Genomic DNA, 26,256 nt, shown 5'->3' on the forward strand with positions numbered 1-26,256 from the left:
AAAGAAGCGACGGAACACGCTTGGTAATTAAAAAATCGAATATGACATGATTTTAGGACAGGCTGAAGAGTTATACACAAATATAATCTTGTTTTGCAAGCATTTTTTTCGTTAAATTTTGAATGCCGCTCGGGTTTTTGTGTTGGCATAATCACATGACACATGTTTTGGTAGTCGACATGATATTGTACCAATTCGAACTATTTGTGAACTTGAGCTAGGGAGTTAGATCGAAGCAATATACCTTAACACTAGTTTATTTATTTGACATGCACTAAACATTAAACAGCCCGACACAGTGAAACAGGGCGAGGAATAGAAAAAAAAACGGCAAGATCAATAAAACGTCACTAATTACGTAAACGTACAAACAAACAATAGATTATGACGTCACCCATGAACAATAGCATAAATTTGGAATACAGTGTGTTAATTATTTTGTTTGACGTTGTTACTTCAATTGGTGCAAAAAATAAGTCACTTAATTTATTAATGGATCGCAAAGTCGATTTAATTCGTTTCACTTACATGAATTAAAAACAAAAAATGCATCAATAATTTACAACCAATTTTTTTAATAATATTAAAGCCTTTATGTACGTAGGAAAATTGTAACATAAACTTTGTTGTGGTGTCAAAAAATGCAGCATTTGAAGCTTTTTAAGCAGCTATTTGGATACACGAATTTGAAAAAAAATTACTCTTTATTAAATTAAAAACATATCCAAATTTTTGAAAACAATTTTAAGGCAAGACTAGATTAGTTATATTTAGAAATATCATTGCATTGTAGTTTTAATAATGTACCATTAGTTAATTTTAGTCAAGTTGGCAAGGGTGGACATACAATTACACATTTTTTGAAGACGACTCGATTTTGCATAAATGATATTAACATTAAAAATTTGTTACAATAACAGTTTATACACAATCAACAAAGCGTTACGGTAAGTCAATTAACCCGCTATTTACTTTCTTATCTAAACTATTAGCTTCTACATAACCCAAGCTCCTAGTACAATGTTGACTATGACAAAGTTTACATAGAATTTAAAAATAAACATGAAAAAAGCATGTAAAAATGTGGTACTTATAAAATGGAACATTTAAAATAAATAGGCAAGATAAAAAAACATGTTGAAAAGGAAATATTTATTTTACAAATTACAGCTATGATGTTAAAGTAAGGAACATTGAATTTTATAAAATTGTGCTTTTTTAACTCTAAAATACAACTTAAAAAAGTCCCTTTCTCTATCTATGGAATAAGAAGCATAATGGCATTGCGCTACTATCTAAACTAGTCTAACGACATTTTTAATTGTGTTTCAAATCGTAGAAATTAAGTCAGTTTGTGGTAGTTTTATAAACTTTGCTGTTAAATTTTACGACATCGGGTTTAAGATATTGTGCTGTGTTGTTGTCTGTTAAAGTTGAACTTTTATTTGGATATTCAAACAAAATTTCAGTTGTTTCATCTCCATCTACTGAACCACTTAACTCTCTTACTCTTCTAGTTATCTGTCTGCAATTGAGACCATTTTAAAAAAAATTTAATACAAAAAATAGATGTTCTATAGTGTTGTAATATACCAAACTTCCCTAACTTAAATAACACAGTTATAAAATGTTGTAAAAATCTTACTTTTTTCTATTGGTTTGAACAGTTAAATTAGAACATAGGGGAGACGGGGGTGGAGTGCGTTTGCAAATAACATATTCGGATGTTGAGGTCCTTTGCATCTTCAAACTCTTGTTTGAATTTCCCTTTTTTGTTATGAATATTTTATCAGAGCTCGCTGTTCTCTATAAATTAAGTTTTATATAAAATCAGCTTATTATTTATTTATAAAAAAGAGAAAATTATCAATAGTTCCTATTTCAAATTTAACCATAATTTTAATGGCTTTTCAATATTATATTGATTCTGCCCTTTAATTATTTAATTTTTTATTTAAACATGTTAATATAAATCTTAAATACGAACATTAAAAATATTAAAATTAAATTAAAAAATGTAAAAAAATTGCAAAAATTTTTCTAGGTAATTTTCTTTATGCTCTAAATATTTTGAAATATTAGACCTTTAACTAAACACGAAAATTTTTGTAACCTGAATCATAGGGGTGGAATGTTGACTGTCCTCAGACAAATTAGAAGTGTAAATGGTTTTTCCGCACAACATAAATTTCATGTGATGTTTTTCCTGTATGTCATTGCTTGCATGTGTTAAAGTCCTAGGAGATATATAAGTTCATATAAAATTAATTTTTATAAAATACTATTAAACTAACTATTATCATTACAAAAAATGGTCACGCATTTGTTTAAAATCAATTACTCATGGTTTTATCAATGTATAAACAGTAGCAATTGTACATAAATTAACAATATATGTCACTAAAATATGCATCAATGCATGATATTTCCATTTAGGATTAACCAATACACAAGGGAATATATTATAAAGTACACCAATACAGTTTCTCTTTAAAATAAAATCGCTCTAAGATCGCTAAATATAAACTTAAAATTCTATATAATTAATTTAAATCTATTTGATGGATTACCAAGAAAAAAAAATTAGAAATGGCAATAAGAAAGTGAAAGAGGAGGTAATTAATATCAATTGTTTCCTTTACAACATATGTATTACAAAATACGTGACATCCTTGGGAACGATAAAAATTACCATTTATAATAAATGTTTTTTTTTTATTTTTAAGCTTAATTATACCAAAACTTACAATTTATGGGGAAATTTTGAAAGCCTTGATTCTGACGTTATATTATGTTTAAAACAACATTTAAGTCTTTTCTGCAGAGAAAGGCGAATAGCAGGAATTCTCCAAATGTATAGGATTGGATTTGCCAGCGAATTACTACTGGCAAACATAATTACGTACAGGGCATAATCAGTTAGTTTTGTGTTGTAATCTTTTGTTAAAAAATCCTAAAAAAAACGAAATTTTAAGATCTGTGTAAAGCGGAACAATTTGATTTATAATGTAAACAATTTGATCCGTTTATTTATCTCCGAGCACCACTTGACATTAATAAAAAATTCAAGTATATTTACCTAACTCTAAAAAGCAATAATTTTCTATTTGATAAACAAATATGAGTCAAATTTATCATGTGTATGCGATAAACATTTGGATTTAACTTATCCTTTTTACTAATCAGATTACTAAACCAAAATTGAGTTTACCTTTCATGTATATGCGTCAAGCAGACTTAATTTGCAGCACTTTAGCATATTTTCGAAATTGAACACAAATTTTACATATAACCAGAATTTTAGTTGTGCAAATTTTACATACATGTTTTAGTATACAAATTTTTGCTTGATAATTTATTTATTTTGTATTTTAAGATATCAAGTATACACATGTTTATTTATTTTTGATAACTGAACCTTTATGTTAATAGATAAATATGCATCAACTAACAAAAAAGTCTAATTATTGTGTTTATTTTGTAAAAACATATTGTAAATTCACAAGATTTTAGGTTATGCTTAACTAGCTATCAATTATATTTTAAATAAGATACTTATATAGTTCCTTAATAATTCTTGTTAAAAGCCTTTAATAAGAATTAAAAATCTTTATGCTATGTTTTTATCAAATTTACTGCTTTCTTTAAGCAAACAAAAACACGAATACTTACGATAATTAAAACAACACCACATGGAAGTAAAGTAATGATAAACGCCACCATTATAACAACTAAGGTTTGGATCAACCGAATATCTCTTCTTCTTAGTTTTTGTCGAACCTGTTGGGTGCTTTTTCGAGCCTAATAAGACAAATATAAGACAATAAGACATGTACATTGAAATAAAGCCTTTTCTTTAAAGTGATTGTATATTCTGTTTTTTATTAGCATATTCTGTTTTTACTTTTTCTTAACTTTAATTATTGTCTACCAGAGCTTGAAAAGTTGTAAAAGCATTCAAAAACAACTGGTTTTACCTTTAAATATATAAGGCTGTAGATAAGCACAGGAAAGGGCATTATTATGTACAGGAATAAGGCTACAACGAGGGAATATGATTTAGTGAATGGGGGAATTATTTGTGAACAAACTTCAACGGGTAAACATTTCATGTAACTTCCCTTGATACAGCTGAAAAATTTTAAAATTGATAACTTCAATTAATAAAAAAATTTATATATATAAAGAAAATTAAAAAGTTTACACAAAAGAGCTTTATTAGAATTCACTGAACCATTGAGTGTCAGTCTTTAGTGTTTTAAATGGTTTTTGTTATAATCTAGCTGAACTATGATCTAGTTATTTGATGAATCACAAGTAAAATAGGCAAACAATGCAAAATTTCAAAGTACGAACAGCAAACAAATAAATTATAGGCTTAATGTTTATCAATAATAAGAGGATATGTGAATCAAATGGATTAGATTTGATCTTAAATGAATACCCTTTCCTATATTACCTTTCCGCTTTTTTGTTATAAACACAATCTACGTCAGAGCTGAATGATAGTAATAAATTATGCATATTCATAATCAAATGATATATTAATGAATAGGCATTATTACTAGGGTAATATTATTCAAAACTGCAATAAACTTCTTAAGACCAAGTTAGGGTAGTGACCTGACCCTAGGTTTTGGCCATACAGTTAGCTTTCCACATTAAATATTTACAAAATATAAAAAAGTCGAAACAGAAATTTGTTTTTTCAAAGTTCAAAAATTGTTAAAAATGTCTTGGTCAACACGAATTATAATAGCCTAATTTTGTTCAATTTTACCACGCGTATATATAAAACAGTTGTGTATAGTATTACAGCAACAGTACCACAACACAATGATTTGTAACCAAAAACTCGAAATTGATATTGTCAGCCAATCAATTAAATAACGAACTACCCCTTTCAAACTCTGTCTAAGGGATAAAAACAAATAAAGAGGTTTTTGACCAAGGTGTGTGTGTGTGATTGTCTTACCATAAACAGACATGCCATTGGTTGAAAATAAATAACTTAAAAAAACAACACAGTTTTAATGTTAATATTGAGATTAAAAAGTTATTGCACAATTCTAACCTGCAATTTTCTTTGCATGACCAATTTAAAGATATTGGTAGAATCAGAAAACACAACAAAGGTATGGTCCATGTAAGGAACATGGCTATACCAACAGTAAATTGATTGAAGTATAACTTGTGCATTCTCTTATGTACAACTTGCATATACCTGTGATACATTTTGGTTATTGGAAGAGCAATACCCAGACAGTCTCTCATTTGCATATGCACCACAATTAGGAATAAAAAAAATTTTAAATTTGTTTTTGACATTTAAGGAAATCAGATATTTTTTATATTAGACCGCAAAAAAATGTAATTTTACATTCCATTGTATCATGCGGCTATGAAATGACGTCAAGGATATTAAGATATTGATCTTTTGGATATCAAATTACCTGTTAATAGTATAGCCAATGGCCAATATTTATGTTGTAAAAGGGGCCTAACTTAATTACATAATTCAATTTTGGTTTAATGTCTTCAAAAACATAAATATTTTGTATTCCCTTTTTTTTAAAAAAAGTCAATATGTCATGCCATACATTAAATAATAAATTAAAATGATTATACTTACAAAAATAAGGATTTTTGTTTTTTTTAAATATTACCTGTCAACAGCAAGTAGTAAAATTCCCACAACCGATGCAGAAGCACTGGTAACCCAAAACCCTTGTAATATTGACAAGCTCGTTAATGTGTTGTGAATATCAAGAATTGCAGCTAAGCAATAATTCCACAGCAACATAATGCCTAGCAACGAAAAAGTTGTGTGACTTGTTTTATTAATTATTTTTAAGTAACCATAATATCTCGTTATGTTTCACATAGTATAATTAAATCATATTTGAATATATATATATATTATATATATATATATATTCAAATATGATTTAATTATACTATGTTATTGCGTTGCGCCCAAAAAAGTTAAGGAAGACCTAACATTGGTTGATAATAAAAAATTGATAGGGTATGGTTTACTTACCAACTAAACAGTCTGAGATGCTAAGTTGAATTATGAGCCAATACATGGGTCGATAAAAGTTGGCATTTCCCCCTGCAATTGCCAAAATAACAAGAAAGTTGCAGACTACAACTAAAACTCCAACCAACCCAGCAGTAATTATTAAAGGAGTGGAGTTTAATGGTTCACAGTAAGAATTCTAAAAAAATAAAAAAAAATTAAATTAAAATTTCCTCCCTTTACAAATACAAACCAAAATAAAAGTTTTAATTTGACTTTTAAATAACCATTTCTAATCCTTAAAAAACTTCACCTTTCCTTGTAACCATTAGACAGCAATGTAATTAATTATTTATCACAAACTTATGTGGAAATAAAATTTCTTCTGCCCACAGAGAATGCAAACATGCATAAATTTAAAACAATTGCCAACCATAAAATTTATGTTAAATTGCTAAAAATTGATTACCCTTTAACAATAACCTTTATTATTTACCATAGCACAATGCAACTTACGTCGTCATAAGTATTGTTGACTTGAAATAATTTCGTAACATTGTTATGAGGCATTACAAATATAAAAGTTGGATCTGTTATGTTACTGGTAAGCATACTGCTGGCTGTAGTTATCTTTGCGTCCATACTCAAGCTCACATTGTCTAATAATATTGTCATGGGCTGTAAACCTTTATTACCGGTATATATATATTTTAGTACGTCTGTATTTTAAGGCATTTAGACGTCTAAACAAATAAGGGTATCTTTATATTCCTACGTAAAAGTACAACAATTTACCGAATTCAATAAATATTAGTGTGCCATAAATTATATACATAGACAACATGTGCTAAATAAGCTTTGGCATTTAAAATATATGATTTTGACCAAACTGTCCATCTGCCTATATATAACTTAATTTTACGATTTTTAAGCACAACAAAAGTACCAAGACAACCCTGTAAGCTAAGGTCGCCTCTAGTGGTTAGAAAAACAAACAGATACTTAAAAAAAGTAAATTTAGAATTTAAACATAGATATTACATTACAATGTAACATTTATGGTTTAAATCTCTTTGAATACATGTTGGTATTTGAAATTTATAAAAATCGTATTTTTTTTAAATACCTAGATAAATTGTAAACAAATTAAATAGGTTTTCTTAATAATTTAAACAAAATAAATTGCAAAGAAAACTAGTATATTTTAGCTTATTGTTTTATGAAGCCAATTATAAGTAAACCTAAAAATAAGTTTTGTTAACGCAAAATATATGTGGCGTAAATATATAACAAATGGTTTATAAACATTACGCTAAAACATATTTTTAAATTTCGTTTTTTAGAAAGGATTGTCTAAGCAAAAAACAACAAAATATATTAAATGTTTATTTCTTGTTTACGTCTTACCAGTGTTTACGGCACGATATACAATACATACATGACTGTTTTTTTTGCAATACAAAAATTTTATTAAAACAAAAATCAAATAACTTTAATTGTTTTTTATTTTATTATTTGACTTGATTGCATATTTGCCAGTTTGTATACAAACGTTTTTTTTTATTTTTTTATTTTGTTAATATAATAAATACGATATACAATTAATATTACAACAATGCGACGGAAAAAAATGACAAAATCAATTTAATGATTTAAAACATGCCAAAAGTATTAATGTTTACATACAGATTTTAAGTATGTTATGGCATGGCCACCAAACCCAAACGTTAATTCTTTCCTATTTAAAGCCTATTGGCCAGTTTATTAAAATTAATTTAACGACAATTTATATTTGGTCGTGCTTTTTAATTTATTGGATTGAATAAATTATGTGCGTAAAAAACGGTTTTAAAAAAGTCGTTGCAATTTAAATATTTTTAAGTACATAAAAATTACGAAAGTAATAAAAATTTAATTAAGTTCTAAACGTCAGTTAGTGTAATAATCATTTGGATAATTGTTATAACCTTAACTTCACACGGCCTGTAGGCAAGAAAGGGTATTTTAGAGATAAATTGACAATAAAAATGTCAGTTTTGTGTAATTATGCAAGTGAGCGAATTACAAGAACTCATAACCTTGACGATATGCGTTTTAATTTTTTTTGTATATATTCGCGTTTTGTAGTATTTACCGAACTCTAATGTGTTGTGTATGTTGACACCGATTTCTATGTGGTTAGAATACGTTTAGTTACAATTTGCACTTTCTTAAAATAACCAGTGCACATGTAAGATGCGTTTGTTAGAGTAAGTTTTTCATAAGACAGTTTATAATAATTTTAAACTTTACCCGACAGAACCAAGTTTCAAATACGTTTATATATTTGGGAATTTTTTTTATGTTTTAAATTAATATTTTGTTTTATAGAAAAATGTTTCGCATTAATATAGTGATTTTGTTTGCCGTATTTGCATTAGGATATGGTCAAAAGCAGAGAATTTTGGGTAAAACAAAATTTGTAACTAATATTTTTTTTTAAATAAAGTTTTAAGTTTAAAATTTAAAATAGGAAATTAAACTACAAAAAATAAATATAAACATAACGTTAATTCTCAGGTTTAAAAAACGAAGAACTAACAACGAGGGAATGCTATCTTAAATCGCTAGACAAAAAATCTTGTGACAATGTTAGGTATATTGTAATATAATTTATTGTTTAATAATTTAATGTTTTAAGATAGCGTCTGGCTTAAAGAGATGTGGCCCATATACTTGTTTAAACAACTAAATTACCCATTGTTATGTAATTGTAAAATTAATTTAGAAAATATATTTAGATACCCGACTGTTGACGGATCTTGCAACAATTTGTTAAACCCCTACGTAGGTGCAACTAATATGCCATTTAAACGGTTACTACCTGCTGTATACGGCAATGGAAAAAACGTAAAAAAAATTAATTTTTAAATTAAAATTAAAGTAAAAAATTAATAATGGGTATATTAATAATTTCTTTATCAAAAATAAATAAAAATAAATATTGAGCATAAAGAAATAAAAATTTTTGATTTTTTTTTTAGACTTTTAGAGAGTCGATTTTAGGCGGGCCACTACCGCCGACGCGCGATATCTCAAACTTGTTTAACGATGATGACGTCACGAATGACCGCGATGCATCAATCAACGCCTTACACGTCACTTACGGACAAGTTGTGGCACACGACCTTACTCACTCGTCCCCAAAACAATGTAAATAAGAAAAACTAAATTTTTTTTTTAATATATCAGTTAACAAAATAAAAAAAATATATATTAAAGTAATCGAAATTTTTCTTTAAATTTGTTTTTTTTGCAGATAAAAAAGATGGTACGCCTATTCAATGTTCGTGTAAAAATCCAGACCCGAGTTGTATAAACGTTCCTATACCTAACAATGATCCGTTTTTTGGGCCTGAAACACCATGTATACCATTAATGGGATCTCAAACTAGTAAAGGTTGCGAAGAAAGTCCGAATGAGCAGTTAAATGCACTGACTGCATATTTAGATGCTGGTAATATTTATAGTTCAAGAGAAGTACTAGCAGCCGGATTAAGAGATCCAAACTCTGGTAAAAATATTTTTATTTATTTGCTTTTATTTTTATACTAAGACGTTGTAAAAACTCAAATTACAAAAAAGTAAATTTGCCTTTTTTACTGAATTTTAGAAAGTGGTGAGATGCTTTTAATCGACCCCAACGAGGAACAAAATAAAAAAAGTAAATGTCCAATGATGAAAAACAGTGGAACGTTTCCCAGCAATACAATGATACCACATAAAGCAGGGAGAATGATTAAATGTAAAAATCATATTAACACCCCTGCGTGTCTATCAGCAGGTAACGTTACTGATTATGTTGTCGTTATTGATTTGTTAAGGTATAAACTTAAAAAGTATATAACTCTGACATAGGATTTATAATTTTTTTTTAATTTATTTTATATATTAAATGTTAAAACTTTATTTATTTTAAACAGGGGATCGAAGAATGAACGAGAACATTGGAATAACTGCTTTAAACCTTGTATTCACCAGACATCATAACAAAATAGCCAGAAGATTAAAGGCAATCAACTCACACTGGGACTCCGATAAAGTTTATTTAGAAGCCAGGCAAATTATGATCGCTATTCAGCAAATAATAGCTTATAGGTAAGGGGTTGCTATTAAGATATTTGATCACTAAAACAGAGACAAACCAATGTTTCTGCATGCTAAACTTTGATTTTGACCGTTACTAAGCATTGTTATAAAATCACCATTTCTTTTAATTATTTAGAGAATATATGGAGCCCTTGCTAGGTAAAAGAATGGTTGACCAATTTGATCTTAATTTATTAAATGAGGGTTATTATTATGGTTACGATCCCACATTTGATGCCACACTTTCTAACTCCTTTTCCACTGCTGCCCATAGGTATAAAATGTTTAGGCTATTATTTTAATTAAGAAAAACATGTTATTTGAAGTAAATAAAAATCTTTAACACACCTTTAACATATTTAGATACGGTCACAGTCAAGTCGGGGAGCACTTTTTTCGCTTATCTTCGAATTACAGTTCAGAAGAGTTCTCTAAAGTACAGTTAGTTGATGCGATGTTTGACCAATCAGCAATCGTCAATTTGACTGAAAGCTCTATTATTCGCGGAATGTTAGATGACGTTAGTTTTAAAACTGACCTGAATTTTGTAGCCGATTTAAGAAAGTAAGAAATTACTTAAAATATTATGTAAACACATTGTGTCAAAAATAACCAAAACATTTTTACGTATTTGTTGTACACTGTATAAAACTTAAGTTAAATTATAAAGTTGAATATTTTTTGTACTTATAGTCGCATGTTTGAATCTCCGTCACGGCATGGTGAAGATTTGTTGGCAATAAACATACAGAGGGGTAGAGAGCATGGTCTTGCTACTTACAACCAATTTCGTGAATTTTGCGGATTTCAAAAGGCTTTAGAATGGAAAGATTTTGAAGATATGATTAAACCAGATATTGTGACAAAATTACAGTCGTTGTACCAGTAAGCAAAACTTTTTTTCTTTAAAACGTTGATAGACCACTCAAAACATTTCTTTAAGAATTAGTAAATTTAGAAGAGATTGGTTTAAGTTGACTAATAAAAAACAATTTGCACACATTTTCAGGCATGTAGATGATGTAGACTTATACGTTGGAGGAATAACTGAAACGCTTATTGAGGACGGTGCAGTTGGCCCAACCTTTGCTTGTATCATGGGTTACCAGTTTCGAGATATTAGAAAGGGTGATCGGTTTTGGCACGAAAATCCTGGCATGTTTTCAGCGGGTAAGTTAATGTTTGTTATCTCGTTTTGCTAATAATGTTATTGCATAGTTAGCAAATGCATCTTTGTTTATGCTTATTAGACCAACTTGAAGAGTTACGCAAAGTAACAATGGCCATGCTTTTATGTGACAACATGGACGAAATGCAATCTGTGGCACCTTTGGCTTTGAGACCAGCGGTGTCTTACAACAGTCATGTTTCTTGTTCGAGTTTAAAACGCATGCAACTTGAAAGCTGGAAAGAAGTGCAGAAAAAAGAAGGTAACACCCACGTGGTAATACACGTGTTTTCAAAAAAGATTGTTATCTGTGTTTTAATAAATAGAAAGTTAGGTGACTTGTAAAAATTTGGGTTGTTTTCTATGTAACTTTTTGCAGTTTGTAATTGTTTTTTTTTATTACCTGTTTTAAGATGGAGAATGGACCAGATGGTTTCCTATAGTGGGTGAATCAACATTGACCACTTTACAATTACTTAATTCTAATCAACCTGAAAGTGTTTGTTCTGGACCTATAACGCAGGAGGTAGGCATATTTTCAAAATTTTTGTGTTAAAAAAACTGTTAATGATTCAATTCAATTTAAAAAAACTGTTCATGATTTTAAAACTTTTTGTTGTACTTAATTGTGTGCTAAATGTGCTTTTTTAAGTTTTAAGTAAAATTGGGATATGTAAGCTAGTTGCTAACTTAGAATATTTGGTTTTCTTAACGTCTAAATACCAATTTAATTTTAGATAAACCAAATATCCGATGAATTTAGTTCTGTTAGATTCTTATGTCCCTACGGCAGTATCAAGTTTAACAGCTTTCCTAATGCTCAACAGGGTAGGTTGAATTTTACCCAATAATTGTTTTAACCATGTTAGTTTTATATTTTTTTTATATTATGATTGTTTTATTAGGCCTAATTAATATAGGTTTTATATTGTACTAGTAATTTAAGGTTCTGACACAGTTTTCTAATTGCAAACCTATAAAAATTATAAACCTATAACTTCAATCTCAAACCTTTAACAACCTATACCTTTTAACACATTTGTAAAGGGCTTCATTATTATTGGACAAACTGGTTTGATCGTGACACACCAAATGGTTTAGATGGAGACGACGTTGAAAGTTTAATTTATTTAAGGATGGAGCAACCTGATGAAATCTGTCCACAACCATTGTATGTACAAGCCCAGACCAAAGACTTTGTAAGTAATTAAGAACTTATTGTGTTACAGATAAAATTATAATTATTAAATTTTTGTATTTTCAATTAGGAATCAGCTTTGGAATCGGGCAACATATTTGAAACTTTAAGTGGAAAGACTGGTTTGGTTTGCAGGTCTAAACATCAACCAGTTGGCAAACCGTGTTTAGATTACAGAGTTCGTTTCTACTGCCCTATTAGTAAGTTTTTCAATTTTTTCTCAGAGTGTAAGTTAGGCCATACATAATGCGATGTAAAAATACTTTTTATGTAACAAATTATATTCTTACTTCTATAGATTACCGAAACAGGATTAGTTTAAAACGGTCAGGGATGATTTCAGAAGGCGAACATAAATACACATGGACAAATTGGTTTAACACAGGAGATCCCACAAGGTCTAATGGAGATATTGAGGCAATAGGACTTGCAAGAGCTCACATGTATCCTATTTGCAGGTAAAAACAATATTTGGTGGTTAGAGTTATGTCAAGTTTAACCTGAAGTCTTTGTCTAAAAGTGAAGTATTTAATTAGTTAATATGCCATGTTTTCCTGGATTCAAGCAACCATGAAAATAAAGTTGCTATGCACTATCACAATATGTGTAGTTACAATCTCTTTTGTGTTTCAAAAATCAAAGAATATCAAGCCAGCTTCTGGTTGCAAGTTTAAGATCCACTGCATCTACAAGCTATGAAAACACAGAATGAATTCAGTCAATGACTTTTCACAAACCTAATTAACCAGTTTTCCATCTCTTTACCTTTTTTTTTACTTTTTTAAAATTTTCCAGGCGCCCTTACCAAGTCGAAGCACGTGCGATCCAGAATCACGTGTCTGCCAAAAAAACTGGTGACGTTTTTAAGCGGTTTAGTGTATACCATGGCGTATGGTGCGACAATAATGACCAGCATAATGGTCTTTGCCGCAACTACGAGGTTCGATATCTTTGCCCTGCAAAGTTTATGGAAAAGCAAAATGCTGTTCGTCGTGTGTTAAATTAATTGTCGTTGACAGCAAATATATACAAATGTACATAATAAAATAAATTATAAAAATTTTAAAACGTTTTTTTTAAATTCTTTTTCTATCTAATGTTGTGCTGTCAAAGTTAGTCTCAGGCGGGTATCTAAAGTTGTTTTTTTTGTTTTCTTGGTCGTATGCATAGAGTTTTTTAGACATTTCTCTAGTTGAAGGTTTTTGGTGATTTTGCTATTTATGAATATTGCTACTCAAAATTAAACTTAAAAAAAGAGGTATTTAATTAATTTTACTACAAAGTTTTAAATACTGACTATGGTATAAAATTGTTTGGCTAAACTTTATTTGGGGGAAAGTAAAATTAATCTGAACTAATATAATCACCCAGTTGTATAAAATATTAGGGATTTTATTTTACCTTTACGTACTATTAGTTTCAAATGAATTTATTACTTATTCCCATCTAATCATGGAGCGAGAAATTTGTACCAAAAAGCATACTACAGCGTTGCAATATAATGAGATGAAATTTAGCGGCAATTTGTTAAAGTATGGTGATTTCTAAAAGAAAAATAAGCTAAATGAAACTGAGCCTGCCCAGTTGTCTAGCTTGCCCTTCTTTTAAAAAAAAAACAATGTAAAAATAGCTACAAAAACTACTTGGCCTAAATATACAGAATAATAAACCTTTTATCTCGAAAAAAGCAGTGCCACAAATAGATATAATAATAAAAAAAACACACACAGAAAAAAATTAATAAACCGAAAACAAAATGTACAACCTAGACCCCCCAAACAATAATATGCATGTGTTGTGCGTGCAATTTATACAAAATATATTAAAAAAGAAGACGTTTATATTAACTGATATGAACTGAAGATGCCCCTTAACACAACATATTATAAAAAAAAATTGATAAATCGTTGTCTGGAGTTCAGTGACAATAATTTGCATATACCGTTCAGATGCTAGAAAAATGGGCGACCTATAAAAACAAAAAAATTGTATTAGTTTTTTCTTCTGTTAAGAGATTATGTTGCCATATTTAGACACAGTGCAAAGTTAGTATACTACTATGCAACATGCAATCTTAAATTTATAATCATTTAATAATTAAATAAAAGTTAAGCAATATTATATTTATACTTTTAAAATCATTCGAATTTTCAGTTAAATAGCAATCATCATTAAAAATGTAACATTATTATTAATGATGTTATACAATAAGCGTGACGTCATATTTAATCACAAAAATGACGTCATCATTAGAAAAAGTTTATAATTTTTATAAAAAAATAATATACCTGAATGGCGTTTTGTGTGTGTGTGCTTTTGCGCATGCGCGTTCACGCTTGATTCTGTAAGTTAGTAAAACATGCGTCACCATTTTTTTTGTTAAAATAAATTTTAGTTTTCACCAATTATGCCGGGGTAAGGACTTCATGCTCAACCAATTAAGTTGTGGATTATTGGTTGTAGTTATTGGGCGCAGCCAGGCCAAAAGTGGGTTTAATTTTATTAAATAATCTTTTTTATGCTTGAGTTAAGTTAACACACAGCGCTTCTAAAATACAAGTGCAAATAAAATAGTGCTAAAAATTACTTAAAAAAAATTAGGAAAACGTCACTCCGATTTTTAAATTGATTAAATTAAGGGCGGTTGACAATTTGTTTTCCCACCCCGGCTATAATAAGGTTTGTGTGTGCAGTTTCTACTAACTTTTTATTTTTTTGAAAAAGAACGCATTGGCTTTAAGTTGTTTAGTCTCAAATCGTCCTGTCCTTCATATCCTACGGTCAACTGATTAACAGATGGCTTTATTTTTAATATTTTTGGTTATTAATGTCCCATATACATGTAGCTTAATTTCCCATTTAAATTGTGACTTAATTGGTGAAGTCTTAAACATTATAATTTATACTTAAATAGTTAGGTTAATTACAATTTTAGGCTTAATAAAAGTATTTGTTTATTATAAAGCATATTTGACGTATATGATAAATCATGTGACGTCAGAGCTACTTACGTCATCATTGTTGGTTTCCAATTTTTCGTTTTCTCCTTCTTCGGCATTTTTTCTAGAATTTAAGAAAATTATTTTTTAAAGTCGAAAAAAAAGTATTAAGCAGGTATAAGTACACATATTTAAATACATTAAAAGCAGTTAATTAAATTCTAATTATACAATAAACATGTAACTTACTCGTCCTCAGCTTTGTCAGAATGTGCCTTTCTTTTCTCTGCAAAACAAAAAAAAATCAAGTTAACAACAAAAAAAATTACTTATCCGCAAATGTGTGAAATATTTTACATTAAATTAACTGTAAACAAAAAATGCTGTCAAACAGTACTTACTTGCAACGTAACAACCGACTGGTATTCCGACGACCACCAGCGCCACTAAAAGGATGATTATAATAATAACCCCAGTTCCCAAACCAGCAGTGCTAGTAGCAGTCTCACAGCATGCTGGCTCCTTGTCTAAAGTCGTATTTTTGGAAGACATCGCCCCTATGTTGTTGTAGGCAGTGCACATAATCTAACACATAATAATATTAACCAACGTGATTTTGTATTGTATGGATAATGCAAATCATAAGGCTGCATATATTGTATTTTAAACAGTAAGCCACATAGTCCCACGCATCAATTTGGTAATAATACGCTTAATATTTTAGTACTTACTTCCAAAGCGTTGACTTGTTTAGGTAGAGCCTCAATTGTCATAACAATTTTATTGTTACTTTTGTCTATGACTCCCCCGGAATAACCCTCGAAATCCACTGAAAAGAAATTAAATTGTTATTAAAACCTGAATGTTCCAAGAGGTTTTTATAAATATTTCTATACTATAAATACCGTTTTCTAATTATTTATTTATTGTTCTTTGGCGAGAAATATTTTCGATAAAAGGATACTTACTTGTGCAAGTTGGGTTACCAGTAGCAACGCACGTGATCTGAACAAAGGCATTTCCTGAAGAATCTTGGCTGTTAGAAATCTAAAATTCAAAAAATTTATTTTTACAAATAAAAATATGATTGTTAATTTGCTTTTAATTAAATTACGTAAACGATTCAAATACATAAAATCTGAATCTAGTTTAGAGTTGTTAATAAAGACAGAACAATCTTACTGTGGTATCCTGAATGGAAGCAATGCAGGCTGTTTTAATGTTGAGGGTAAATTCGCTAGAATCGCTAATGCCCCCTGATCCACCAACGGCCTCACAAGAATAAACACCACCGTCCGAGTATCCAACTGATGGAAGGTCAAGGATGCTTCTTTCGTACAATTTTACTCCTAAAGTTTCACATTAGTTAAAAAATGTTAAAAAAAAAGAGTTTAGAAAGTTTTAGATAAGCAAAAATTTTGAACAACTAAAACCAAAACGACACAGAGTCTTTAGTTTAATACCAAAAATACATATTTAACAACGTTATACGATAAATTATTTCCTCACCGTCTTTAGACCAAACATATGTGATTGGTGATGTTCCAGCTGCAACACACATAAAGGACAAATCTTCGTCTTCATTCGCGTACACGGTTCCCACGACCGGGTTAAAGTTACCATCCTGAATATCTGGCTTATCCATCCCTAAATTTACTTTCAGTTTGAAAAAAAAGAACAGAAAGCGTGAAAGAGTGAAGCGAAGCAAATGATGTGATTTATCATTAAAGAATGCGCAGAGTAAGCAACTGTATTTAAAACTATTCAAAATGAATATTAAATAAAAAATTATTGCCTAACATTTCTTATACTTACACTAGTAAAGAACGCGTAAAAAATAGGCCAAACAATGCATAAGCAATATGTTTTATATACTTACATTCTACTTCAAGAGTACCACTATCTTGAACCACTTGTTCACTGTTGCTAGCCTTACAAACATATTGTCCAGCATCTCCGCTTTTCTGAGCAGTGAACCTATGGGGGGCATCTGTGACGTCATATTCATTTCCATTAGGTGTCACAAGAGTAAGCTAAAAAAAAGTGAAAAAATATTGAGTGTCAAAGTCCGAGAATATATTCTAGATTTTTGCAAAAAAAAATTACGTAAGTAAGTTTAGTATGAATAGGTTCTTAAGGTAAACTTATTTGGCCTTGTGTTTCGTCAATGGTTCTGTTAACACGAATTCATACAAAATATACAGTCTACAACACGTCTAGTACATACACAACGACTAAAAAAACATTCACAAAACATGACTACGTGGAACGTCGGTGACTGGGTGACTATGAAAACATGAAACTCTAAGTTTCAAAAAGGGATTAAACCAATCAGTTTGTTTTGCACAGTTTACATATAGATTAAATGCTTGAGCCTAAAAGTAATTTATGAGCTTTGAAATCGAAACAACATACCGTTGCTGGTGGATTTCCGTCAGCTTTACATTTGATAATTACAGTCTCATCAACTAGGACTTTCATTTTGTTAAACTCAATCATCACGTTGTTGGTGTCATCTAAAAAGAGAAAATAATTTCGATTAAAATATATAATTTAACTTACAAACTGAATAGTGATTTGAAACAGGGAGAATCTTCTATGATTGTAAGAGGCTGTTAGTCTTTTGACACCATCCTATAAAAGTTTTAACAACATACTGCCAAAACCTATTTAAAACTTCCAAAAAGTTCTCAAGTATTTGTAAACTTTTAAAAACAAATTAGAGCCTTTTATATGCATATTAACACAACTTCAATATTTTAAGCGCATTAACAAATAGATATTGTAGGATTTTGAGCTTACGTAAAACGACAAGGGGTGATGAAGTATTCGTTGCAACGGAATCGATTCTTTGATCGTCTGTTTCAATAATGAAAACTTTGCAGTTAAAGACTGCCCCGTCCAGGTCAGCGTTTAAGGTGATTCGTAAAGTTGCTGCCACGTTGTAGGTCATGTCTTCGTTCTGTTCACTAGAAGAAAATTCAGCTTCTTGCACTTCCCATACGTTTCCTTATAAAAAAAGTTAAATAATTATATTTTAGGCTAAAAACATCAAAATACAGTCCTAATCACAAACTATTTTAAACTTTAAAAGTCCTTTAACTTAGTTTTCAATATTATATTTGTCCATGTTGTTTCACGACCAGTTTTGCCTAATAAGCAAGTTTTATCCATTTAAAATCACAATTATAGTTTAGAAGATTATCAAAATTCCGATTCAGCGAATTCTGAAGTGACAATTTATCGAAAAACTTTATTTTTCACCAGTAAAACCGAACTTTGACCAGCACAAATTTCGTTTTAATAATACAGAGCGGTACTTAACACGTGACCTATACAATATCTCACATGGCTTACGCTTTTGATATCAATAATTCATCTAACAGTAACACGCTCTGTCAATTAAGAAATACTACGTGGAGGTCTTACGGGGACGGTAAACAGGCTGGACTTGAACATATATTTGTACATCATTAAAGGTATGTTTAAATTACCAACCGTATATTTGATGTCCTATTAAGTTAAACCAACAGTTGTTGTTGAGATAATAACGTTACATTTATATTTGTGACAAAAATGCATTGTTATGTACGATATAAAGCACAAGCTTGCTTTATTTTATGTGCACGGTCATTATACTTGAAATACAAGTGCATTTGATATGCCTGAGGCGGCTGAAGTTTAAGTTTGTTTGTAAATGAATAAATTTTGGCGGGCACATCCAACGCTTTTTTTTCAAACTTTACAAAAATCTTAAGTCTGTTGTTAAAGTTCATGATTTAAGGATTATAAAAAATCCGATTTTGATATCTTAAACTTAAGTCGTAGTAATCTTAAAATAGAAATAACAATTTTTAAACACAAAAATTTACAACATTTCTAGTTTCATATTTTGTTTTAACCATTTATAATTTTTAATTGATTTACTAAAAATGTTATTGATTTTGGTTCACCATAATATTTATTTTACAAGGATTAAAAATGCTTTGTTTAATTACAAATATTTAGGTCAGCATAACTAAACATTAAAAGCAAATATATTTTTAAAATTATACTTTTGGACATTTAGTAATTGCCTTTACTCCAGTTACGTTTTTAGCATTTTTCCAGTTTCTAGTGAATGTAAAATTACACCACGGGACGTAATAATATATTTGGGTTTAAGAACTTATAATTTATTGGGTCTGTTATGCGTAAAATTACAGGGTTGAAAGCAAACATAATAGGAAACTAAATTTTTGGTGTGAAGGGAAACATTGGCCACTGTAACAACACTTTTATTGGGCATACGAAATGCAGCCAACGATTTTGTCTGTTCTTAAAACAAAACTAAATATTACTTTTCAAATATAAAAAAAAAAGTTTAAATAACCGGTTTTTGAGCTTGTGAATTCAATTCGTTGCGGCTTGGGGTAAATTCCGTTGGCATTGCAAGCCACGACAGCAGTTTTACCATCGCCTGGATCTTCAGTGGTCGTTGTAGTTGGTTCAGTTGTAGTCATAACATCTGTTGTTTCGTTCGATGCCATAGCATTTTCTAAAATTAAATTAAAAAGTTTGTTAAATGTTATACTTGCTTTATTTTATAATGTCGATCAAATAATACATAAGAATCATAAAAAGACTATTCAGCATATAAAAAATTATACACTCATCATTTATAACAATAAATGTCAAATTTGTATTTAATATAACTAAGTATACCATCAACTGTTTCAGCGACAGATTCTGATGGTGATACGGGTCTAATGTCCAATTCAATGTCCAAGTCGGTCATAAACACATCTCCTAAGTCTATTCAAAAACAAGCATAATTTTCAATCTTTACAAAAAGGTTTAAGATTAAAAAATTTAGGATAAAAAGAAGTAAAATTCTGAGATAGCAACGAGATAACAAGTAAAAAACTTACAATATGCTCCGATCTCAAAAACTCGACTACTGGAAAATGTGACTGAGGTATCTTCAGCCTCGCACTCAAATTGTCCTTCTTCGTCGATTGCAAAGTTGACTATAGTTGCTCTAGCTTGACCCTCTGAAGTACAAGTCAAATAAATATTATGTATGTGTGAAGAAAAATGTGGAATTTAATTTTAGTTGATGATAATAAACCTTTGATTTTTATTGGAAGTACGCTTAAAAAAATATGGTATTTCGACTTAATTTTAAATTCTTGGGCACAAGAGTCAACATTTCTTTTCTTAAGAAACCTAATCCCAGACTTCAAAACATAAAAGACAAACTCTTTACCAAAATTGTTCATTCAAACAAGCCATTTTAAACAGAGTTTATGTGTTTACGGTCGCAAAAGAGTTATAATACGATGCCCCTACCATTATGACTCAGGTCAAGTTATTATAATCACGTGTTCGTAGTGGCGGTCCGTAATTCGAAAATTCTAGAGTATAAGGTTACCGTGACGTCACAATGACTTTAAATATTACGTAATTTTGCTACGAGACCCGAGATCTCGAATTACGTTTTCGAGTTTGTTGTGTCGTGTGTGATTTGAAAAGAATTGGAATTCGTCGTCGTTTATACCAACGCTAAATTAAAACCACCATGTTGTTGTGTGCACCATAAAAACGTTACTGTGAGGTAGTTTGTCCATTGTATTAAAACAAATGTTCCATAAATCGTTACATTTTGATCAGGTACCGTTTAAACAAATATAACCAATTAAACGTTAAGGCAATATTGAAAAATATAAACGCTCTGTTCTTTTTTAGTTCTTTGTCTGGTTTTATAAATTATTAACAGGCCGTTATGTATATATATTCATATAAGATATTAAAGGTCCTGATACTCATAATATTTAATCTTTGAGGTGATAGTCAAAGTACTTGAGAATTTTTCTTAACCTTCTAGTTAAACAATTTAAGATTCTTGCACGACCGCTACATTTCTTAAATTTTTCTCTTGCCACGTGACGAAAAAATAATGACGTAATGCAACACTGACTTAAAGACCAACGAGAAGGCGACGCCCGAAAGGTGACATTATGACGTAACAGACACGTATGACGTCGAGTTATATTACCGGGGAAAGTAGAAAATTTGTTTATTTAAATTTTCCACCTACTATTTGTTTGCGTTTCGACGAGAAATTAAAATAAGAGTTTAAAAAGTTATTTGTCTTGATAGATAGGTAGGTAGTATACTCGTAAAAGAAAAGTTATATGTTTACTAAACTCATGACCCGGTCAGTAGACCATAAAAAAATAAATCACCATAAAACAAACAAAAACACAAAGTTTAGAAATTGTCTCAAATCCTATTTTAAGCCATCTAAGAACAATTTAGTTTGAGGTGTTTGCGTTTTAATGAATATAAATTGATCATCAGAAGTGAGTATTTTTACAACATTTACCTTCCAATCCATCCGAGCTCATTAAAAATTTGGTATTTTCCAACGGGGAGCTTGAATAATAAGTCGTTGCGTTATCCTGGGTGTATCCAATCTTGGTCAAGTCACCGGCCGCATTATAACGCCATGTCGTTTTAATAACTTGTGGGTTCTCGGCTAAAATAAATAGAAAAACAAAATTTTTACAAAAAATTAAAATAGATTACGTTTAAATTGAAAAAATTTTCAGGCAATAGTAATATATATATATATATATATATTGATTTATATTTAAGTGAGTAAATTACAATACAGCGTTATTTTTCTTTTATATATTGAGTAGAAACGTCATTTTAATTCAGAAAATAAAGGTTGTATGCTTCTATTCAATATATTTATTGAGTCACAGCGGTTTCTATTCACAGTTCTTTAACAATATTTAAAAACATTTAATTTTGTAAATATTGGCTACAGGCATTATATAACGAACTCTAATGAACCCAATTTAAAAATTCATGTTTAATTAAATGAAATAATCCTTCAAAAATATTACGAAACAGCTGCCACGTCGAAAATGTGTTACGATTATATTTGATCGGGGGATTATAACAATGTGCAAAACAATATCCCAATCCCAATTTCCATTTTAAATATTTACGCAAATAAGTTTCGATTTTTAACTACACTCCTATTCTCACATCTGCTATTTTTAAACTGAAAATGACATATCTTTGCCAAAAGTGGCAATTTTTATCACTACAATGATAACGGAAGACCCTAAAGATTTACGATTTGAAAAATTTAGACATTTTTATTGTAAAAAGAAAAAAATTGACGAAACCCTGCTAAATAAACGTTTTTTTAGGACGAAGCTAGATATTTTACCAAATTTAAACAAAAAACAATTTTTAAATTAAAGTTTTTTAACCCAATAATGTCTTTTTAATATCTTAACAATGTGTTAAATTGTCTTTAATGCCGAGAATCGAAGTCAATTTACATAACATCCTTTTATACCCTCTCTCTGGAATTTGCTCTCGTTAATAATTAATGTTCGGCTCAGCTAGTTAAAAAAATGGGACCACAAAATAAAGAAAACTTACGTATGGGATCAATTTGGCATTTTAAAACAGCATCTTGACCGCCAGGAAAATATCGTTGTCCGGCATAGGTAATTGATAAATCAGCAAGGGCACAAGTAACTAAAATAAAAAATATATTATTACCTTTATTAAGCAGACTTAAAAAAGATTTGTTTTTTTCATAGATAATGGAATTATGCTTTAAGTATATGCCACTTTACATCAATATCTAAAAGATTCAGTTATTTTTCAATGTTTTTAGGCTGTTTGAAGGCATGACAATGTATCACGTATAACGCCTATTAAAATTTTTTATTTAATTTTCCAAATATTGACACAAGTTTTAAAAAATGGTCATAAACACCACTATAGGTGTGGTACGGCCAGAAAAACAGACAACAGGGCTTAAGTTTGTTTTAAAGCCAATATCTCAACGATTAACGTAGCGTGTTTAAACCGCGGTGACGTAATAGACTTACGTATTTGATTTGTGGATAACATATTTCGACATTTTAACAGATAGATAGGGACGGCTTAGTTATATCAAATACACTTTAAACAGTCAGAAATATAAGCTGTTTGTATAGCCTTAAGCTATGCTCTGTTAACTATAATTGTAGCTTATGAAATGTATCAATTTTCATAATTCAAATATATTGCGTAAGCACAATTACCGAAATCCAACAGTTTTAAAATATTTTAATAATTTTTTATATAATTTTTTTAATAATTTTTACTTTTTTTGGTTTTAACTCACCTAGCAAAAGAAGTCCGTAAATGATCTTTGTTATATCCATATTTGGGCAACTCAGGGAACGCCTATCCACTCTTATATATACAGTTTAAACACAAGTCGCCTCTGTTCTGTAAAAAAGTCCGGCTTGTTACTTAATACTCTAATCTCAAATATAAGAAAGATATGATGTCTCGACTCAGTGCTGTTGAATTAACAACTCGAAAATTCGCTAGATTGCTTTTCGAAATCTGCTAGAGCGTAAAGAATAAAGTCTTCTTTCTCTGTAAGCGTCGTCTGAAGAATGGCGAAACCTATTTTTTATGTTTCTGTTTTAAACACTCGGTTTCTCTCTTTTTTTTACACTCGAGCGCTCACCTGTAGTACCTTATACGGTATTCGAATCGTAGTGACAATAAGAGACAATAGAATCTTGATGCAATAACAATGTACGATAATTAACTGCTATTGTTATAAGCTGGTTGCAAAAAAGAAAAAATCGATCCTTTCTCTTATTTAAAAAAATAATCTTTAAGGTATTATGGACTCGATTATCGATGAAATAGAATAATGAACTAACGAAAAAAAATTTGGAGGACAATAGCTTAGGTCAACCGAGTTTGTTTTTTTAATGCAAGAACTATAAGCTACTTTAAAAATAACGCGACTTTAAACAATCTTTTTTAAAAACTTCTTTACATTTTCTAATATTGTAATATTATTTTCACAATTGTCGGTTCACAATTTTATCCTTGCTAAACAAACTTATTTCCTGTTACCCCGGTATAATATATATAAAACCTATTATACCAATATACGGTTGGCCGAACAAAAAAGCTGGTACCTATGTTTCGAAATGTAAATTAAAGATTGGGTCTTTGTTCAACGCCTACACTCAATTTCTTCATAAAAGTTAATTTCTTTAGAAATTCGTTCCTACGCCTTCTTACAATGCTTGCTATAAAACTATATATTTATAGCTCATAAACTTAAAATTTTGGGTGTATTGGCTTACGGTTTATGGTTGTAAAAATGACGTGAATTATAACAACACATAGTCGTTAAAACCATTTGTACGGAACAAAAACTAAGAAGCGTAAATTCTTCCCTTTTTTATAAATAACCATTTCATCATCAACTACCCCAACAATTTTTAGGTTAACACATAACTAAGTGATTAATCTTAATTAAATTTGGTCTAAAATCTTATTTTTTATCTATAAAACCGCATTAAATCAAAATTCCTCATTTTAATAAATGCATTTTTAAATATTTTAAAATTGGGACATGGTTAAGTGATCAGAATGTAAATTATAAACTTTGTTAGGTTTGTGACCATAATTAAGATTTCTATAGATGTTTGGTATAGGCACGCTTAATTAGGTCTTTGTTAAAATTACAGTTTCCAAGTAACGAATGAATCTAGTAAAAAAACTATAACATTTCCATTATTTAAAACAATAAAGGTGGTTAATAACAATTGTTCTTAATTGTTAGTTATGGCATTAAACTTTTAAAACAAAGCAGTTGTTGTTTTAAACATTCTAAGCCAAAATTTATATCATAAATTGTCCAGTATGTATTTAAAAACAAAGTGAAGATTTTAAATTTTAAATTCAAATACTGAGTCTATAAAAATAACGTTAATAATGGCGCAATAACGCGATAGTTAGATCGTTAAGTCATTCAAGTGCTTTTTCAAGGGCGCGTTATAACCAACATATTCAGCCAGACTTAGTAAGTACCGGGCCTCTAGTTTATTTTATTATATTTGAACGCCCGAAGCTATGTTTAACCTAAACCAGTACGACTCACACGCTGATTCGAATCTAACTCTCTAACTTTTCGGAATCAAAAATACAACTGTTCTTCTGTATAAGCAGAAGAGCAAATGCCGGTATTGGGTTAAAAATGTATGTTGATTGAGTAGTAACATTGATAGTAAATGTATATTGTCGACACACTACGCGAGATATGGCAATATCAAAGAATTGCCATAAAATTTAACAACGTTAACGACATTCAAAATGATTAAATCTGTACATAGTTTAGCGATCCTGATACATTAATAACTGTGAAATTAAAATACTTGATACAACGAAAACAGAATAAATCCAAATTGGCGGAAATCCCAAATCTCGGAAAAAAATTAAGCGATTAAAAACCGCGCAACGCAATTAACAAACTAATTAAATTCCTGATCCCCTCCTTTTCCAATATTCTTCCTAATTCTTAGGCTTAACCAAACGCGATTTCCACGAGGCTTTTTGAGTGTGTAAGCGAGTGTTGCGCTCCGTTGAGTTTGAATGCCAGAAAAACGGCGCCAACACCTTCCATAGGGGTACATTATGACGTCACAAGTGGATTCAAACTCTATTATTTATTCATCTCTATACAGAGGTTGTATAGGTCTGTGCGCGTGCGTGTATATATAGTAGAGCTTACGTATCTGAGACACGGATCGCGATTTCAAATTGCGCCAAACCTTTAACGAACCCCATTGGCAGCCTGACGTGAAGTGGTTTACAAGATCCACAGTGTTGCCAGAAAACTTTTCACAACTTTTAAAATGTCATTTAAAGACCATTAAAACTCACTTACTTGATGTTTCGGTTAAAAATCACAATTTTTAACAGATAAAAA

The 26,256-nt window shown here is 29.8% G+C and overlaps 3 protein-coding genes across 6 annotated transcripts; 1 reads left to right on the forward strand and 2 right to left on the reverse strand.

Moving 5' to 3' along the window:
• Nucleotides 1-292: 292 nt before the first annotated feature.
• LOC145755008 (sphingosine 1-phosphate receptor 2-like) lies at nt 293-6,906 on the reverse strand. Its single transcript, XM_082571204.1, has 10 exons — nt 6,539-6,906; nt 6,044-6,221; nt 5,667-5,808; nt 5,075-5,224; nt 3,978-4,131; nt 3,673-3,801; nt 2,748-2,953; nt 2,114-2,237; nt 1,646-1,806; nt 293-1,525 (listed from the first exon to the last, which is right to left on the reverse strand). Exons 1-10 carry the CDS (start codon nt 6,695-6,697, stop codon nt 1,348-1,350), a joined length of 1,581 nt encoding a protein of 526 aa, XP_082427330.1. The 5' UTR covers nt 6,698-6,906; the 3' UTR covers nt 293-1,347.
• Nucleotides 6,907-8,257: 1,351 nt separating this feature from the next.
• Nucleotides 8,258-13,562, forward strand: LOC145741179 (immunomodulatory peroxidase-like). The gene is made up of 19 exons (XM_082558718.1): nt 8,258-8,271; nt 8,393-8,469; nt 8,582-8,657; nt 8,803-8,911; nt 9,046-9,214; nt 9,321-9,575; nt 9,675-9,845; nt 9,985-10,159; nt 10,287-10,424; nt 10,514-10,714; nt 10,844-11,035; nt 11,160-11,320; nt 11,401-11,580; nt 11,732-11,844; nt 12,056-12,146; nt 12,366-12,517; nt 12,587-12,716; nt 12,815-12,974; nt 13,312-13,562. Exons 1-19 carry the CDS (start codon nt 8,258-8,260, stop codon nt 13,520-13,522), a joined length of 2,775 nt encoding a protein of 924 aa, XP_082414844.1. The 3' UTR covers nt 13,523-13,562.
• Nucleotides 13,563-13,897: 335 nt separating this feature from the next.
• Nucleotides 13,898-23,933, reverse strand: LOC145754777 (uncharacterized). 4 transcript variants are annotated; one of them, XM_082570901.1, is made up of 18 exons: nt 23,638-23,933; nt 22,902-23,000; nt 21,823-21,975; nt 20,366-20,488; nt 20,160-20,249; nt 19,828-19,992; nt 18,258-18,464; nt 17,871-17,971; nt 17,335-17,488; nt 16,965-17,102; nt 16,638-16,804; nt 16,424-16,502; nt 16,187-16,284; nt 15,857-16,040; nt 15,705-15,741; nt 15,528-15,579; nt 15,221-15,301; nt 13,898-14,485 (listed from the first exon to the last, which is right to left on the reverse strand). In XM_082570901.1, exons 1-17 carry the CDS (start codon nt 23,675-23,677, stop codon nt 15,224-15,226), a joined length of 1,965 nt encoding a protein of 654 aa, XP_082427027.1. In that variant the 5' UTR covers nt 23,678-23,933; the 3' UTR covers nt 13,898-14,485; nt 15,221-15,223. The 4 variants fall into 4 exon arrangements, with proteins under 4 accessions (XP_082427027.1, XP_082427019.1, XP_082427044.1 ...); XM_082570893.1 differs by having other exon boundaries at nt 15,221-15,316; nt 23,638-23,932; XM_082570918.1 differs by lacking the exon at nt 15,221-15,301 and adding an exon at nt 14,805-14,858 and having other exon boundaries at nt 23,638-23,922.
• Nucleotides 23,934-26,256: the final 2,323 nt, after the last annotated feature.

This window comes from Corella eumyota, chromosome 1, assembly GCF_963082875.1.
Source record: "Corella eumyota chromosome 1, kaCorEumy4.1, whole genome shotgun sequence".
Taxonomy (NCBI): Eukaryota; Metazoa; Chordata; class Ascidiacea; order Phlebobranchia; family Corellidae; genus Corella; species Corella eumyota.

Coding starts and splice junctions, on each gene's coding strand:
- LOC145755008 (XM_082571204.1), bottom strand. CDS start 6,697: ATGACAATATTATTAGACAATGTGAGCTTGAGTATGGACGCAAAGATA. Junction 6,222..6,538: donor TCAACAATACTTATGACGAC/GTAAGTTGCATT, acceptor TTATTTTTTTAG/AATTCTTACTGTGAACCATT. Junction 3,802..3,977: donor ACAGCCTTATATATTTAAAG/GTAAAACCAGTT, acceptor TTGTCTTATTAG/GCTCGAAAAAGCACCCAACA.
- LOC145741179 (XM_082558718.1), top strand. Junction 8,658..8,802: donor AAATCTTGTGACAATGTTAG/GTATATTGTAAT, acceptor AAATATATTTAG/ATACCCGACTGTTGACGGAT. Junction 9,576..9,674: donor ATTAAGAGATCCAAACTCTG/GTAAAAATATTT, acceptor ACTGAATTTTAG/AAAGTGGTGAGATGCTTTTA.
- LOC145754777 (XM_082570893.1), bottom strand. CDS start 23,677: ATGGATATAACAAAGATCATTTACGGACTTCTTTTGCTAG. Junction 19,993..20,159: donor TGTCGCTGAAACAGTTGATG/GTATACTTAGTT, acceptor ATTTAATTTTAG/AAAATGCTATGGCATCGAAC. Junction 15,317..15,527: donor TGGAAACCAACAATGATGAC/GTAAGTAGCTCT, acceptor TTAAAAATAAAG/CCATCTGTTAATCAGTTGAC.